This window comes from Ceratotherium simum, chromosome 19 (genome assembly GCF_057802395.1).
Source record: "Ceratotherium simum simum isolate JZ-2026a chromosome 19, ASM5780239v1, whole genome shotgun sequence".
In the NCBI taxonomy this organism is placed as follows: domain Eukaryota; kingdom Metazoa; phylum Chordata; class Mammalia; order Perissodactyla; family Rhinocerotidae; genus Ceratotherium; species Ceratotherium simum.
The window spans coordinates 168,976-185,713 of record NC_141918.1 but is presented as its reverse complement, the minus strand read 5'-3'; the positions used below and the strand labels follow the sequence as shown (position 1 = coordinate 185,713).

The window sequence follows — 16,738 nt, the reverse complement described above, 5'->3', positions numbered from 1 at the left end:
CAAGAGAGAAAGAAAAACAAAACAGGCAATTGCAATATGGTGTCACAAGTACTAGGATGGAGTAAGCATGAGGTGTTGTAGGAGAACAAAAGAAGGTCATCAGTCTAGTCAAGGAGTGTATCAGTCAGGGTTCTCTAGAGAAACAGAACCAGAAGCACACAAACACACATACACACACATATACATACACACATACATATACATATAAAGAAATTTATTTCAAGGAATTGGCTTATGAGATTTTGTAGCTGGCAAGTCTGAAATTTGTGGGGAAGACTGGTAAAAAAGTTTTGAGTGGTGATGGTTACAGAACATTGTGAATGCATTTAATGCCACTGAACTGTACACTTACAAATGGTTGAAATGCTAGGGCAGGAGTGGATGTGACAGAATTCCTTCTTCTCCAGGGAAACCTGTTTTCCTCTTAAGACCCTCCAACTGATTGGATGATGCCCATCCACCTTATTGAGGACAAACTCATTTACTTAAAGTCAGCAGACTGTAGATGTTAATTACATCTACAAAATACCCCCAACTGCAACCACTGCTTTAGTATTTGATTAACTGGATACTATAGACTAGCCAAGTTGACACATAAAACTAACCATTACAAAGGGTATCTTTGGAAACATCCATAGTGAGGTGAAATCTGAGACCTGAAAAATACATAGGCATTTCCTCAACTTTCTTCCTCCTGCCGGTCTCTTCTACCTCCTGAAAAGAACATTAGTTTTTGCTTCATCCAAAGCCAAAACCTATACCAGAGATGACCCCATTGCCTTCTGCTCCTTCTTCAGAATGATGCTTCAATAATCCTTCCTTCTCTCATGACTTCTTACCTCAGCCAGGAATGATGTTTCATCCTGAAATATCAGCTTTCAACTCCTCATCTCCCATTCCAGCTGCAGCCCAATCTCCATCCTTCCTGTCACTCCAACTCCTTGGAAAAGAAACTCATATTCCTACTTCTGTCCACTTCACTTATTCCTAAACACTTTATTCTATGACACCTGTCTCTACATTTCAAGAGAATTCACTTTCTAGACCTGTCCTGTACAATATAGTAGCCATTAGTCATGAGTGGATATTAAGGACTTGAAATGTATCTAATCTGAATTGAGATGTGCTGTAAGTATAAAATACACATAATATTTTGATGACTTTAATACCACAATAAAGTAAAATATCTCGTTAATAATTTATATTGATTACATGTTAAAATGACAATATTTTGGCTTTGTTAAGCTAAATAAAATATGTTATTAAAATTTATTTCACATGTTTATTTCTACTGTGGATATGAGAAAATTTGAAATCATGTGTCTTGCATTACATTTCAGTTGGACAGTATTGCTGTAGACGATTTCTTATAACCTCCTAAGTATCTAATCCAACACTCTTTTTTACATTTCTTATCCTGCTTGTACATTTGCACTTATTTTCTTCTGCTTCTTCTTTACTCCCCTGACTTTATGATTTTCCTTGCCTCCCATTCTCTGTCCTTCTTCCCTTCTCTGTCTGTACCTTAAATTTTGGTTCTCCTGAGTCCATCCTTCACCACTTTCCCTTTATTACCCTCTGCCATTCTCTTTAGGTAGTTTTGTCTACAATTCTGACTTAAACTACCTACCCACATTACATTTCCCAAACATAGATTTCCAAAATCATGAGTGCTTCACCAATAGCCCATTACACTTTTCCATCTTCACATCCTTGAGGCTTTTAAAACTCTACATGTCCCAAAGTGGACTCATTACCTCCTTATCACCCCTAAGGCTCCTCCTCCTATTTTGTTTTCTAAAACCTACACTTTTAGCACTCATTCAAAACATTTCCAACAAGTCTCTTTTATCTATTCTAGACATCAGTCCCAAGTGTTGTCAGTTCCACCTCTGAAATTATTCACAAACCTGTCTCCCTTCCACATCTGGTTCCTGGGCCCAAGTTCAGTTGCCATTTGTGTACATGCAAGTATACCCAGAGGTAAGCATGTATGATTATAAATGAGCAGAGCATGTGTGGGAGAAGTCAACTAAAATTCTTATCCATGACTATCTTAGGGTAATAAGTGGCAGGACAGGAACTTGACTTTTTACTTATACACAAATGGATTTTTAAAAAACTATGATTCTGTTTATTTTGCCATGCCTCTTTTAAAACTAGTTTTAAAAATATTAAAATTGATAACAGCTTGATGGAAATAAGTTAAAACAATGTTAAATTGAGGTAGAGTGAAAGAGAAAAACTCTATTTCCTATTCCTATTGTAGTTTTACCATCAGAAATAATCTAATAGCTAAGTTTGATTTATTCCAGAATTTTTATAAACATACACATAGATGAATCATGTACAGTTTTTGACATTTACATTATATATAGCATCGTGTTAAGTATCATATTAAATAGTGTTCTACAACTACAACAGAATGTTTGTTCACTTTACAGAATCCAGCACAGCATAATAAAGGTGGATCCCATTGTACACACAATTCTGTCTCTAGGAATCTTTGTTACTTGAAAAAGGTCCAGGTACATGTGTTCTGCAGTGTTTTCAGAATCATTAAAATAGTGAAAATTTAGAGCACATGCAAGTATTCTTTAATGGATATATGGATAGGCAATCTTTAAAAGAATGAGGCAGAGTTAAATATATTTAAAAACAAAAAATACACAGAATATATTATTGAGTTAAAAATGCCTCTTCAGGGCTGGCCCCATGGCTTAGCGGTTAAGTGTGAGCACTCTGCTACTGGCGGCCTGGGTTTGGATCCTGGGCACGCACCAATGCACTGCTTCTCCAGCCATGCTGAGGCCACATCCCACATACAACAACTAGAAGGATGTGCAGCTATGACATACAACTATCTACTGGGGCTTTGGGGAAAAAAAAGGAGGAGGATTGGCAATAGATGTTAGCTCAGAGCTTGTCTTCCTCAGCAAAAAGAGGAGGATTAGCATGGATGTTAGCTCAGGGCTGATCTTCCTCACACACACACACAAAACGCCTCTCCACAGTTCTGTGTAGAGTATGATTGTGAAAGACTAAGGGAAAGGTTTGTGTTTTCTTGAAATTTTCTTTGAATCAATTGGAGATGTATGATCCATGCTGAGATGAGTCAGACAATAACAGCAAATTGAGGGTCTGGGATTAGGCAGGGCTGGATTTAATTTCAAGGAAACCTGATTTCCCCACTGGCTTAAAGGTCACGGACATTTGCAAACCAAAGAGGTGAAGCGTTTCTCCCCTTCAATAGTTGGCCAAGGCACCATTTTACTTGCATACATGGCTTGTGGATGCCACACTGAGTGAGTGTACTCTACACTTTGCCCATTCTTTCATTCAATAAATATTTATGGAGCCCATTCTATGTTTCAAGCATGGTTTTGGTGCAGGGGATGCAGAAGTAAAAAAAAATTTCTCCTGCTGCCCTGGCCTGGCCATGCACTGGCTCCCATCACTCCAACCCTTGATGCTCTGGGCCCTGCCATTCTGGCCAGGCCATGCACTGGCCCCCACTGCTTCAGCCCCTGCCACCCCAGCCCACACCACTGTGATGGCCCCTGCCATTCCGGCTGCCACCACTCTGGCTCAGCCATGCTCCAGCCCCAGCTGCTTCAGCCTGGCCATACTTCAGCTCAGCAGTACTTCAGCTCAGCTGATCAGCCAGAGCCCCCACAGATCATAGTTGACTCAGAACACATAGCTCTTGACCCCAATCCAGTGGCAGAAGGTGGAAGCCATGACCAGAAATTTTCAGTATGAGTAAAAATAAGCCAACACCGTCAGGCATTATGCAAAAATATATTAAATCTCCAGAACAGAAGGAAAATGACAAGCACCCAGAAATCAATCTGGAAGGCACAGAAATCTATAACCTAAATGACAGAGAATTCAAAACAGCTATTATAAAAAAGTTCAATGAATTGTAATTCATTGAAAATACAGATAGACAATTCAATGGAATCAGAAATTTCTTCACAAAAGAGATTGAAAATATAAAGAAAAACCAATCAGAAATATTGGATATGAAAAACACAATGGAGGAGATAAATAAAAATCTGGAATCCCTAAAGAACAGAGCTGAAAATATGGAGGAAAGAATTACAATATGGAGGATAGAAATGTAGAAAGGCTGCAGAGAGAGGAGGAGAGAGAACTAAGACTAAAAAGAAAAGAAGAAATTCTCCGAGATATATCCAACTCAACTAGGAAATGCAACGTAAATATTATAGGTACTCCAGAGGGAGAAGAGAGGAAAAAAGGAGCAGAGAGCTTGTTCAAAGAAATAATAGCTAAAAATGTTCCAAACTTGGGGCAGGAGCTGGAAATAGCAGTGAATCAAGTCAATAGAACTCCTAAATATATCAACATGAAAAGACCCTCTCCAAGGCATATAATAGTAAAGCTGGCAAAAGTCAGTGACAAAGAAAAAATATTAAGGGCAGCTAGACAAAAGAAAAATAACTTACAAAGGAATCCCTATCAGGCTCTCAGCTGATTTCTCGACAGAAACTTTACAGGCTAGGAGAGAGCAGAATGATATATTCAAAATTCTGAAAGACAAAAACTTTTGGCCAAGAATACTCTATCCAGTGAAAATGTCCTCCAGATATGATGGAGAAATAATAACTTTCCCAGATAAACAAAAGCTATGAGAGTTCATTGCCACAAGACCCCCACTACAACAAATGCTCAAGAAGGCCCTTATGCTTGAAAAAAAGGAAAAAAAGAGAAAGGGGATACAAAGCTTTGAGCAAGGAGAAAAAAAGGTGGACAAAACCAGAAAAATTACAGCTCTCTATCAGACTGGGTCAGCAAACACTTAATTATAAAATCAAATATTAAGGGAAGGAAAAACACCAAAAATAAATATAACCCCATCACTTTAAACACAAACTCACAACACAAGATTGAATAAGTTGTGACAACAATAACTTAGTAGGGGAAGAGGGTGGGGATTGAGTCGACTTAGTCTAAGGTAATAAGAGGCCATCAGGAAATGGTATATTTCATGCACGAGATTTTTATACAAACCTCATGGTAACCACTAAACAGAAGAGATTCACACATGATAAATAAAGAGAAAACTAAGAGAATCACCATACAGAACTACCAAACTGAACGGATAGTCCAAAACACATGGGACAAGAAACAAGGGAATGCAAAAGAAGTGGAAAATGAGTGATAAAATAGCAACTTTAAGCCTTCCTATATCAATAATCACCCTAAATGTAAATAGACTGAATTCTCCAATCAAAAAACACAAAGTGGCAGGATGGATTAAAAAACAAGACCCAACCCATATGCTGCCTCCAGGAAACACATCTCAGCTCTAAATACAAACACAGGCTCAGAGTGAAGGGATGGAAGACAACACTCCAAGCTAATGGCAAACAAAAGAAAGAGGATGTTGCCATACTTACATCAGACAAAGTAGACTTCAAGATAAAATAGGTAATGAGAGACAAAGAGGGGCAATATATAATGATAAAAGGGACACACCACCAAGAAGATATATCACTAATGAATAGATATACATCCAACACAGGAGCACCAAGGTACATAAAGCAACTATTAAGAAACCTAAAAGGAGATATTAACAACAACACAATAATAGTAGGGGGTCTTAACACCCCACTTACATCAATGGATAGATCTTCCAGACATAAAGTTAATATGGAAATAGTAGACTTAAATGAAAAACTAGATGAGATTAAATTAATAGATACATATAGAGCACTCCATCCAAACATAGCAGATTACACATTCTTCTCAAGTGCACATGGAAGCCTTCATAAATTTAAGATTGAAATCATAACAAGCATCTTTTCTGACCATAATGCTATGAAACTAGAAATCAATCACATGAAAAAAACTGGGAAAATGACAGAGATGTGGAGACTAAACAATATGCTACTAACCAATCAATGGGTCATTGATTAAATTAAAGGAGAAATCAAAACATATCTGGAGACAAATGAAAATGAAAATACACCATACCAACTCATGTGGGATGCAGCACAAGTGGCCCTGAGAGGGAAACTCATAGCAATACAGGCCCACCTTAACAAACAAGAAAAATCCCAAATAAGCAACCTTAAACTACACCTAACAGAATTAGAGAAAGAAGAACAAACTAAGCCTAAAGTCAGCAGAAGGAGGGAAATAGTAATAATTAGAGCAGAAATAAATGAAATTGAAACAAACAAACAAACAAACAAAAACTGTAGAAAGGATAAATGAAACAAAGAGCTAGTTCTTTGAGAAGATCAACAAAATTGACAGACCCTTACCCAGACCCACTAAGAAAAACAGAGAGGCTGAAATCAATAAAATTAGAAATGAAAGAGGAGAAATTACAACGGATACCACAGAAATACAAAGGATTACAAGAGAATACTATGCAAAACTATATGCCAACAAATTGGACAATCTAGAAGAAATGGATAAATTCTTAGACTCACACAACCTCCCAAAACTGAACCGAGAAGAAATAGAGAATCTGTATAGACCAATCACAAGTAATCAAAAACCTCCCCCAAAACAAAAGCCCAGGACCAAATGTCTTCTCTGGATAATTTTACCAAACATTCAAAGAAGATTTAATACTTATCCTTCTCAAACTATTCCAAAAAATAGAGGAAAATGGAACACTTTCTAACACATTCTACAAGGCCAATATCACCCTGATACTAAAGCCAGACAAGGATAATACAAAGAAGGAAAACTATAGGCCAATATTGCTGATGAACATAGATGCAAAAATCCTCAACAAAATATTGGCAAACCAAATACAGCAATACATTAAAAAGATCATACACCATGATCAAGTGGGATTTATACTAGGGATGCAGGGATGGTTCAACATCTGCAAATCAATGAGATACACCGCATTAACAAAATGAGGAATAAAAAGCACACAATCATCTCAACAGATGCAGAGCAAGCATTTGATGAGATCCAACATCCATTTATGATAACTTTCAACAAAATGGGTATAGAAGGAAAGTACCTCAACATAATAGAGGCCATATATGACAAACCCACAGCCAACGTCATACTCAACAGAAAACAACTGAAAGCCATTCCTCCGAGAACAGGAACAAGACAAGGTTGCCCAACCTCACCACTGTTATTCAACATAGTACTGGAAGTTCTAGCCAGAGCAATTAGGCCAGAAAAAGGAATAAAAGGAATCCAAACAGGCAACGAAGAAGTGAAACTCTTGCTGTTTGCAGATGACATGATTCTCTATATGGAAAACCCTAAATAATCCATTGGAAAACTATTAGAAATAATCAACAACTACAGGAAAGTTGCAGGGTACAAAATCAACCTACAAAAATCAGTTGCGTTTCTATATGCTAATAACGAACTAACAGAGAGAGAACTCAAAAAGACAATCCCATCTACAAGTGCAACAAAAAGAATAAAATATCTAGGAATAAATTTAACCAAGGAGGTCAAAGACCTATACAATGAAAATTATAAGACATTATTGAAAGAAATCAATGGAGACATAAAGAAATGGAAAAACATCCCATGCACATGGTTTGGAAGAATAAACGTAGTTAAAATGTCCACACTACCTAAAGCAATCTACAGATTCAACACAATCCCAATCAGAATCCCAATGACATTCTTCGCTGAAATAGAACAAAGAATACTAAGACTCATATGGGGCAAGAAAAGGCCCCGAATAGGTAAAGCAATCCTGAGGAAAAAGAACAAAGCTGCAGGCATCACAATCCCTGACTTCACAACATACTACAAAGCTATAGTAATCAAAACAGCATGGTACTGGCACAAAAACAGACACATAAATCAATGGAACAGAACCGAAAGCCTAGAAATAAAACCACACATCTATGGACAGCTAATCCTTGAGAAAGGAGAGAAAGGAAAGTCTCTTCAATAAATAGTGCTGGGAAAACTGGATAGCCACTTGCAAAAGAATCAAAGTAGACCATGTTATTTTTCCATACACAAAAATTAACACAAAATGTATCAAAGACCTGAAGGTGAGACCTGAAACTATAAAACTCCTGGAAGAAAATATAGGCAGTACACTATTTGTCATTGGTCATAAAGGGATCTTTTCGAATTCCATGTCTACTCAGAAAAGGGAAATGAAAGAAAAAATAAACAAGTGGGACTTCATCAGATTAAAGAGCTTCTACAAGGCAAATGAAACCAGGATCAAAATGAAAAGACAACCCACCAGCTGGGAGAAAATATTTTCAAATCATATATCCAACAAGGGGTTAATCTCCATAATATATAAAGAACTCACACAACTGAACAACAAAAAAAGACCTGATAAAAAAAAATGGGCAGAGGATAGGAACAGACACCTTTCCAAGGAAGATATACATATGGCCCATAGGCACGTGAAAGGACATTCAACATCACCAATCAGGGAAACGCAAATCAAAACTATACTAAGATATCACCTTACACCCGTTGGAATGGCTATAATCGCCAGGACAAAAAACAACAACTGTTGGAGAGGTTGCAGAGAAATGGGAATCCTAATTCATTGCCGATGGGAATGCAAACTAGCGCAGCCTCTATGGAAAATAGTATGGACATTCCTCAAAAAATTAAAAATAGAAATACCTTACAACCCTCCTATCCCACTACTGGATATCTATCCAACGAACCTGAAATCAACAATCCAAAGAGGCTTATGCACTCCAATGCTCATTGCAGCATTAGTCACTACAGCCAAGAAATGGAAGCAACCCAAGTGTCCCTTGACTGATGATTGGATAAAGAAGATGTGGTATATATATACAATGGAATACTACTCAGCCATAATAAAAGACAAAATTGTCCCATTTCCAACAACATGGATGGACCTGGAGGATATTATGTTAAGTGAAATAAGCCAGAGAGAGAAAGACAAACACTGCATGGTTTCACTCATAAGTGGAAGATAAACTAACAGGTGGACAGAGAGAACTGTTTGGTGGTTACCAGGGGCAAGGGGGTTGGAGGGTGAAAATTAAGGGGGGAAGGGATGAATTTATACTGTGACTCATAAACAATAATGTACAACTAAAATTTCACCATGTTATAAACTATTATTGATACCAAAACAAGTGGGTTCACCTCCTGGTGAGTTAAAGAAGACTCTACAGTAGTGGAATTTGTCTCACAAAGTAAAGTGTATTTGCAACAAATAGGAGGCCATGAGGAATCATTTCCAAAATCATGGCATTCCAGAACAAAGGAAAGCATGAACTTTTATTTGGTTGGGGAATGAATATTCAAAAGGGAGAGGCGGCCTGGGTTTGGATCTCGGGCACGCACCGTCACACCACTTGTCCGGCCATGTTGAGGCAATGTCCCACATACAGCAACTAGAAGGATGTGCAACTATGACGTACAACTATCTACAGGGGCTTTGGGGAAAAAAAGGAGGAGGATTGGCAATAGATGTTAGCTCAGAGCCGGTCTTCCTCAGCAAAAAGAGGAGGATTAGCACGGATGTTAGCTCAGGGCTGATCTTCCTCACAAAAAAAATTAAAAAAAGTACACTAGAGTACTCTTTTTATTCTTTAAACTACATGTACATTATATATGCATGAAAGAGAGCATTTTACGAATTAAAAGAAGGTGGTGAATTACATGAGAAGGCTCTGTTTGGGAACTGAGGCCCAAGGCAGTCAATGGAAGGTTGTCAAAGAACAAAGGGAACAACTCCAGAAGTCTGGAAATAGTGACTCTTGTTTGTGCATTTTTGCAGGTAAAATGATTGAGGGGTAGTACAGAGGTCAGTCTGGACTGTTTTTGAGTAGACTGACAGAGGACATCACAGAAAACAGTTCACTCTCGACAGGATCTGTGGAAACCTTTTGAGTTTGGCGGTGGAGCACATGACACCTGTCTCAAGGTCTCCTGCAGCTCCACTTCAGTAACGCCAGGTTGGTACTGTTCCCTCAGAATTTCTCAATTCTCCATTTCTGATCAAAATAAGGCCTTTTAAAACATCACTAAGAGGGAGACAAAAAACAAAGCCATGTCCTCCTGATGTGATGCACTAAGACACAATATGATCTATCTAGTATTTTTGCCAAAAATATATAACCTAGATCTCACCATGAGGAAACATCAAAACAAAAGCAGGATTTGTAAGTGAGGGAGAAAACTGCAGACAGTCTGAACGAGAACCCTGCCTGCATATTGGGGGCAGGGTACACCAGTAGGCAGCAAATAATTTAGTGTGAACAGTCTGTCTTTGAATGGGCTCACTAAAGGTATCAAAGATTACAATTTCAGTTGTTTATGGAGTCTCTGGAATACCTTGGGAACTGAGCTGTGGAGCTATGCGACAGGCTATCTCTATGTCTGCCTGTGTACTTCTGTTAGTACCTCAAATTCAGCTAATGTACCTCTGTACTATTTACCTCATCAGACTTGTTCATTAGACACCTAGGAAAAACCCTATTTACAGCCTTCCTGAGTCCTTCTGAAGCACCTGTATAATCAGGCTTTAAGAAGGACTGGCACTCTACAGCATCACTCCCTAAAAAGGGGGTTGTGATTACAATTGGAATCGCATTGAGTTTTTGGATTAATCTGGGAAGAACTGACCACATCTAGGCAACACTCGACTTTGCTATCCAAGAACGCAGTGTCTCCATTTATTCAGTTATTTTTCCATCCTCCCTCTCTTCCAATGTGGTCACTGATTTTAGGTTTTGTTCATTTTATGTTTATTCATAGATATTTTAATTAGAGAAATAAAGTTTCTATATTTTATCAGAAATGTTTTCATTAATCTGAAGTGAAATGTAATGAGTTAAGATTTTTATAATCCCTGAGGAAACACTAAAAAAAAATCATTTAAAAAACAGTAATTAAAATGGTACATAAAAATTTATCGAACACAAAATGAGAAAAAGAACAAAAAAGACATAAGCTAGGAAACAAATGGCAGATATAAATCCAATCATACTGATAAATAAATTGTAGACTAACTCCCCCAATGAAAAAGCAGAGATGTTCCAACTAAAGAAGCCAGATGCAAAAGACTACATTTTATGTTATTCTATTTATATTAAGTGTTCAGAAAAGGCAACTTTGTGGAGACAGAAAGCAGACTGGTTGCCTGGGGCTGGAGACAGTGGTGATGACCAACGGGCACAGGGAACGTTTTGGAGTGATAGAAACGTTCCCAAAGTGGTTTGTGATGAGTGTGGCACAAGTCATATATTTATTTAAAAAGATTTGAATTGTAGGCTCACAATTTTATAGTATGCAAATTGTAACCAATTAAACAATTAAATTTTTTAAAATTTCAGTGCAACAGCACTAATATCCAAAGCCTCTAACATGAAAATTCTGTTGACAAAGATGTAGAGCAACTGGAAGTCTCATATCCTGCTGGAAGGAATCCAAATTGGTCCAATCACCTTGAGAATTTGAACTTATGCACACCCTGTAACCCAGCTATTTCAATTCTAGATATATACTCAATAGAAATGCTTATATGTATACACCGAAAGACATGTATGAGCATTTTCATAGTAGCACTATTCATTATAGGCCTGAACAGGAAACAATCAAAATGTACATCAACAGAATAGAAAACGAAATTGTTTATTCATACAATGGAACTGTAACTATTCGCAACATGGATAAGTCTTACAACAATTCCTTTTATATTTAAGTCAGAACAGTAGTTATCTTTGGGAAAGATGCAATTGAAGGCTTCTGGAGTGCTGGTAATGTTTTTTCTTCTCTGGGTACTGGCTAAATGGATATGTTCTCTTTGTATTGTTTGACAAATCTTTTCACACTTTGGATGTACATGTTTCTATGTGAATGCTATGTATCAATAAAATATTTACAAATCTTTTCACACTTTGGATGTGCATGTTTTTATATGAATGCTATGTATCAATAAAATGTTTACTAAAATAATAGAGAAATATTTGGAGTAATAGCTACTTGAAGGTAACATATGGGCAGTGAGATTTTTTGGGGTAATTATTTCAATACTTTATATACTGACATTTTAAAAAAATATCAAGCATGTAAGTACACTTATCAGAAAAAATCAATAATGCTATTTTTATTTTGGATGTGGTACTAGTAAATATCTCTATTTTAGCAACTTGTTAGAATGAACATTGTCTTGTCCCTCAATAGAACAAATACTGTGGATTCTCCACAAATTAAGAGATTTATTCTAATTCCTCTTAAAAAGAAATAAAAACAATGAGAAATGAGTCTAAATTCAGCTGCAGAGGAAAAAAAAAAGCAAATGAGAAAGTATAGTGTAGAGGTAAGAGTTTGGATCCTAGAATCAATGTGTTGGTTCACATCTCACCCACCCCCACGCCCTAGCTCTATGACCTTAGCAAGTCACTTATGCTTCAAGCATCCTAGTTAGGTGCTTGGCACAGGAGCTGGTGTGTGATACAAGCTCAGATAAATACATAGCTAATATTACTTTCAAAATCTGAAAGGCAAAGTGACAGAGCAACTACCCTCTCGATGTTAAAAGGTTATGAAGGTAGTAAAAATATTGTATTGGCATACAAATGAAGGGGAACACAGAGAAAACCATTTTAAATGTTGTATTAGTTTGCCAGGGCTGCCATAACAAAATAACAGACTGGGTAGTTTAAACAACAGATATTTATTTTCTTGCAGTTGTGGAGGCTAGGAGTCCAGGATCAAGGTGTCGGCAGGGTTGACTTCTTCCGAGGCCTCTCTCCTTGGCTCGCAGATGGCCACATTCTCACTGTGTCCTCACATGGTCTTTCCTCGGTGCACTCACATATCTGTCTGTATTTCCTCTTGTTATGAAGATGTCAGTCACATTGGATAAGGGCCCACCCACATGACCTCATTTTACTTAATTACCTCTTTAAATTTTACTTTAATTACCTCCAAATGCAGTCCCATTCTTCAGGACTGGAGTTAGGACTCAACATGTTAATGTGTATAAAGAAAAGAAGGAGTACAGGACCATTTAGTAATTTAATTTTGGATAATTTTTGGAGAACTGGAATAAGTTTAAACATGACCCTCTTCCTCCAAGTAACAGTCAAAAATGTTCAATGGTTTTGTAGAAGTCCCACTAGAAAAATACCTATAGAAATATTTATCAAATTTTTACAGAAAAAGTAGGAATTCTTAAGCTTAAAATAGGTGGGGATGAGGGGTAAGTCACACAGAACAATAATTGGTTTAACTACACATAATAAAAATTTTTCATATGTAAAAATTTATGAAGCAAAGGGCTGGATAATATTGGTTATGATGGACAACTATTTGTTACAAAAGCTTACACAGATAACAAAAATTGTTATCTTTGGAGTTAAAAGAAGTATGATAAATGAATAAAGAAAAATGTAAAGGCATTTTACAAAAATGTGAAGCAAAGTAGGCAAACGTTCAATATCATCTGTAATCACAGAAGCACATTTTAAAAGACTTGTGTATGTGTGTTTAAAACCCTTGCAAATGGCTAGAATCCGTTACTGCTAAGAGTCAAGAAACTGCACGAGTTAAATCAACTCCAGCGTTGTGTCTGAAGCCACAGAGCTCTTGGCAACCTCTCCTCCATGAATTCTGCTTCCTGAAAGTGGAGGCCGCAGGTGGATGGAGCTGTTTTGCACAAATTGCCCATAGCGTTGTAATGGGTAAGGGAAAACCACCCAGCCCATGCAAGACACCTGTGCAGGCCTCAGGGGAAGAACAGACAGCAGGCTTGGCAGCAGGACAATGACTCTCCTCTGGTGAATCCAAGCACTAGCAGGATTAATGCCGATAGCCTCAGCTTGTGTGTTGGAACATCCACCCAAGTGCCCAGAGGGAGGCTCCACTCCAAGAAGAAAAGGCACACTTGGTGCTAATCAAGGCCAAACCACCAGCTTCAAAGTGAAGGCCTCAGAGGAGAAGCATTGGTATTACCCACGAGCTTGTTAGACATGCAAATTCATGAGCCCAATGTACTGAATCGGAATCACTGGAGAAGCAGCCTACGAAATTGTGTTTTAGCAAGCTCTCAAGGTGATTCTTACACATTTTAAAGTTTGAGAACAAACGATGGGAAAAACCCAAAGCAGATTGCCCCTGCATCTCTGCCCCCTGTACTTGAGGGCCTGACTCTGACCATAAAATCATAGAAGGGTTAGTAGTTTCAAAATAGTAGACACTAAGGAAAAAACCAAAACTAAAACCTCTACCTATCAGCCTTTTACCCGCCGGTCACATCAAGACATGAATTAACAGAGTCCATCTTTTATAAATTTGCTTGATGTTAAGTGAGTAAAGATCTTTATGCCATTGAACAAAATGGAAATTCACTTCTTTACTAGAATGGCACTACAAACTCATGTTTGCATCAAAATAATCAAACCACTACCCCTGGAGACACAGGGAAAAAAAATGTAGAGATTCTGAATCCTTGCTTCTCTTGAACTGTAGCAGCAGAGGCAGGACTGTTCTCACAATGCTGCTCACAATACCTATGCAACAGGATGCTGGGGAGTCTGGGGACATGACGCACGGGCCTTCAAGAACTCGTCAAGTTGTTCCATCTTCTCAACTGGATAAGGAAAAATGCTTGCTGTTTTAAACTGCTCTGTTATTGGGGCGGAGGAGAGGCGGGAGGCAGGAACGTTATTTCTCAGGGTGGAGGCTTGAACCTGGGATCTGCAAACAGTGGCGTAACCAAGCTGAGGCTGGCATGGGGAGTGATGAGCCTGAATGCATCAGATCTCAGCTTATGATCCCAAGGTCCTACTTGGACTCCTCTCAAAGGGATGCCCAGGGGCGGCGTGCAGCATACTGGAGTTAGAAAACTGCAAAACGTTTTGGGAAGGTAGGAGAGGCTGTAGGGAAGCCAGGTATGGCCAAGTGGTTCACCAGTGGCTCCCTCCTCATGCAGGTTTTCAAAGACTCTCACCTCGGGCACGATGTTCCCGGTGCCAGGACGCGAGGCCCAGCAGCACGCTCTTCACCCGACTTTGAACATGGGGCTGTCCAAAGATGGTGATTTTGACTAAGTTCCCGGGGTTAACTATGTCCACCGTCAGCAGGGCCTGGCTCATCCACTCCATTTCTGGAATTAAGGCTTGGTCTCGGCCTAAACAGGAAAAGAGAGACTCGGAGGTCGAAGGTGAAGAGGAGCTGGATTTGAAGGGAACGTTGACTGCGGAGGGAAGAGCTGCCAGCTGGGCGTCCTGGCGCCACACGCGGTCTGCGCACCCGGACGGGACCGCAGAGAGCTGCTCTGCTGGGCCTCTCTCCCAGCGGAGGGCCTAGACCGCCAGCACCTCGGGGTCGCTCACCGAAGATGGAGTCGGCCAGCCAAGCCTCCAGGTAAAACACCGACGGGTCCCTCAGCTCCTGCACAGGACACCACCACGGCCGGGGGCGGGCCCGCGGCGGCGGAAACCTCAGCCACCCGGCCAGGGCCTGGGCGGGCGCCCATTCATCCCCTGGGGCCTCAGCAGCACCTGCAGCGTCCACCATACTAGCACCCCCGCCCCGGGGCCAGTCCCAGCAGCTGCCCCTGCCTCCGGGCAGCGTCCACCCCTTTACGGTTTCTGGTGGCCCCGCCCCTCCCGGCGACCCCGCCCTCTCCACGTGTGGGTCGGGCCCATGGCAGGCGGGGTCTCCTGTTTTTCCCATCACTGGGACTTCTTCGACTTTGAACTAGTATTTATTTGAGCCCTTGTCAGGTTTCGGAGGTTGTGCATGGGCATCTCCTCCAAGTAAGGTGTCACTTAGCCTCAAAGGCCTTGTCCCAGCACCTAGCTGATTAGCAGTGTGGTGTGCATTGGCGACCTTGACTGGGAGTCACTTTCAATGCCTACATTAAGGTTTCTGTCTTACCTTCCAGAGGTAGATAGATCAGGCGGAGGGCAGGCTCGTGGAATTTACATTTTCTCTCTTCTGCTCCCTGTTATCTTCAGACTCTCTGGTTGGTTAGGACTTTAAAATCATTCAAGCAAGTGTGTCATGTTTTAAAATGTAAACATCAGAGGTGGCCATTATAGAAAATGTAGTGTCAGAGGAAGAGGGGGAATCTCCCTCTGCCCTTTTCCTTAAGGTTCTTATGGCTGGCCAAATAATTAACAAGACAGGTTAACAGGAGAAAATAATACCAAGTTTAATAACATGTATACATGGGAGAAAGCAGGGACGCTGCGTTTCTCAACACAATAGCAGAAATTCTCGTCTTAAATACCATGTTCAGCCAATGACAAAGGAGGATGTTGGGGGTGGGGGGAGTCAGTTACAGGAGATTACCACTAAAGCACAGTAAACAAGAGTAAAGTTATTATGCAGATTTAAGGCCTCACCTTCCACATTGATAAGCCTCTAGAAATGAGGCCATCCCCCCCCTTCCCAAAACAGAGAGGGAGATACCTTTACAAATGGAGATTTCCCTTATAAATGTAAATGGTTGTCTGGCAACTCTCAAGGGCCATCCAGAGAATGTGGCCAGAGAGACAGAACTTCCGATAAGATGGGCTTGTTGGTGCCTTTTCTATTGTAACCTCTATCCTACATTATCTTTACAGCCATCATGATAGATCTGTTCCAGGAAGGAGCCACCATGTCAAATTCTTTAGGGAGTTAGTGGGGGAGGTCAAATGTCCCTCGAGAAAACAACCAAGGTAGAGAGATATATTTTAGGACGGCCAAATCTTGATCTCTCACAGTAGCAAGTATAGACAAATCCCATTTATTTCCAATATCCTAAGGC

At 39.6% G+C, this 16,738-nt stretch overlaps 1 protein-coding gene across 1 annotated transcript; it reads right to left on the bottom strand.

Annotated features, from left to right (window-relative positions):
• Positions 1 to 14,489: 14,489 nt before the first annotated feature.
• On the bottom strand, positions 14,490 to 15,498 carry OOEP (oocyte expressed protein). Its single transcript, XM_014781273.2, has 3 exons — positions 15,315 to 15,498; positions 14,930 to 15,109; positions 14,490 to 14,569 (listed from the first exon to the last, which is right to left on the bottom strand). Exons 1-3 carry the CDS (start codon positions 15,496 to 15,498, stop codon positions 14,490 to 14,492), a joined length of 444 nt encoding a protein of 147 aa, XP_014636759.1.
• Positions 15,499 to 16,738: the final 1,240 nt, after the last annotated feature.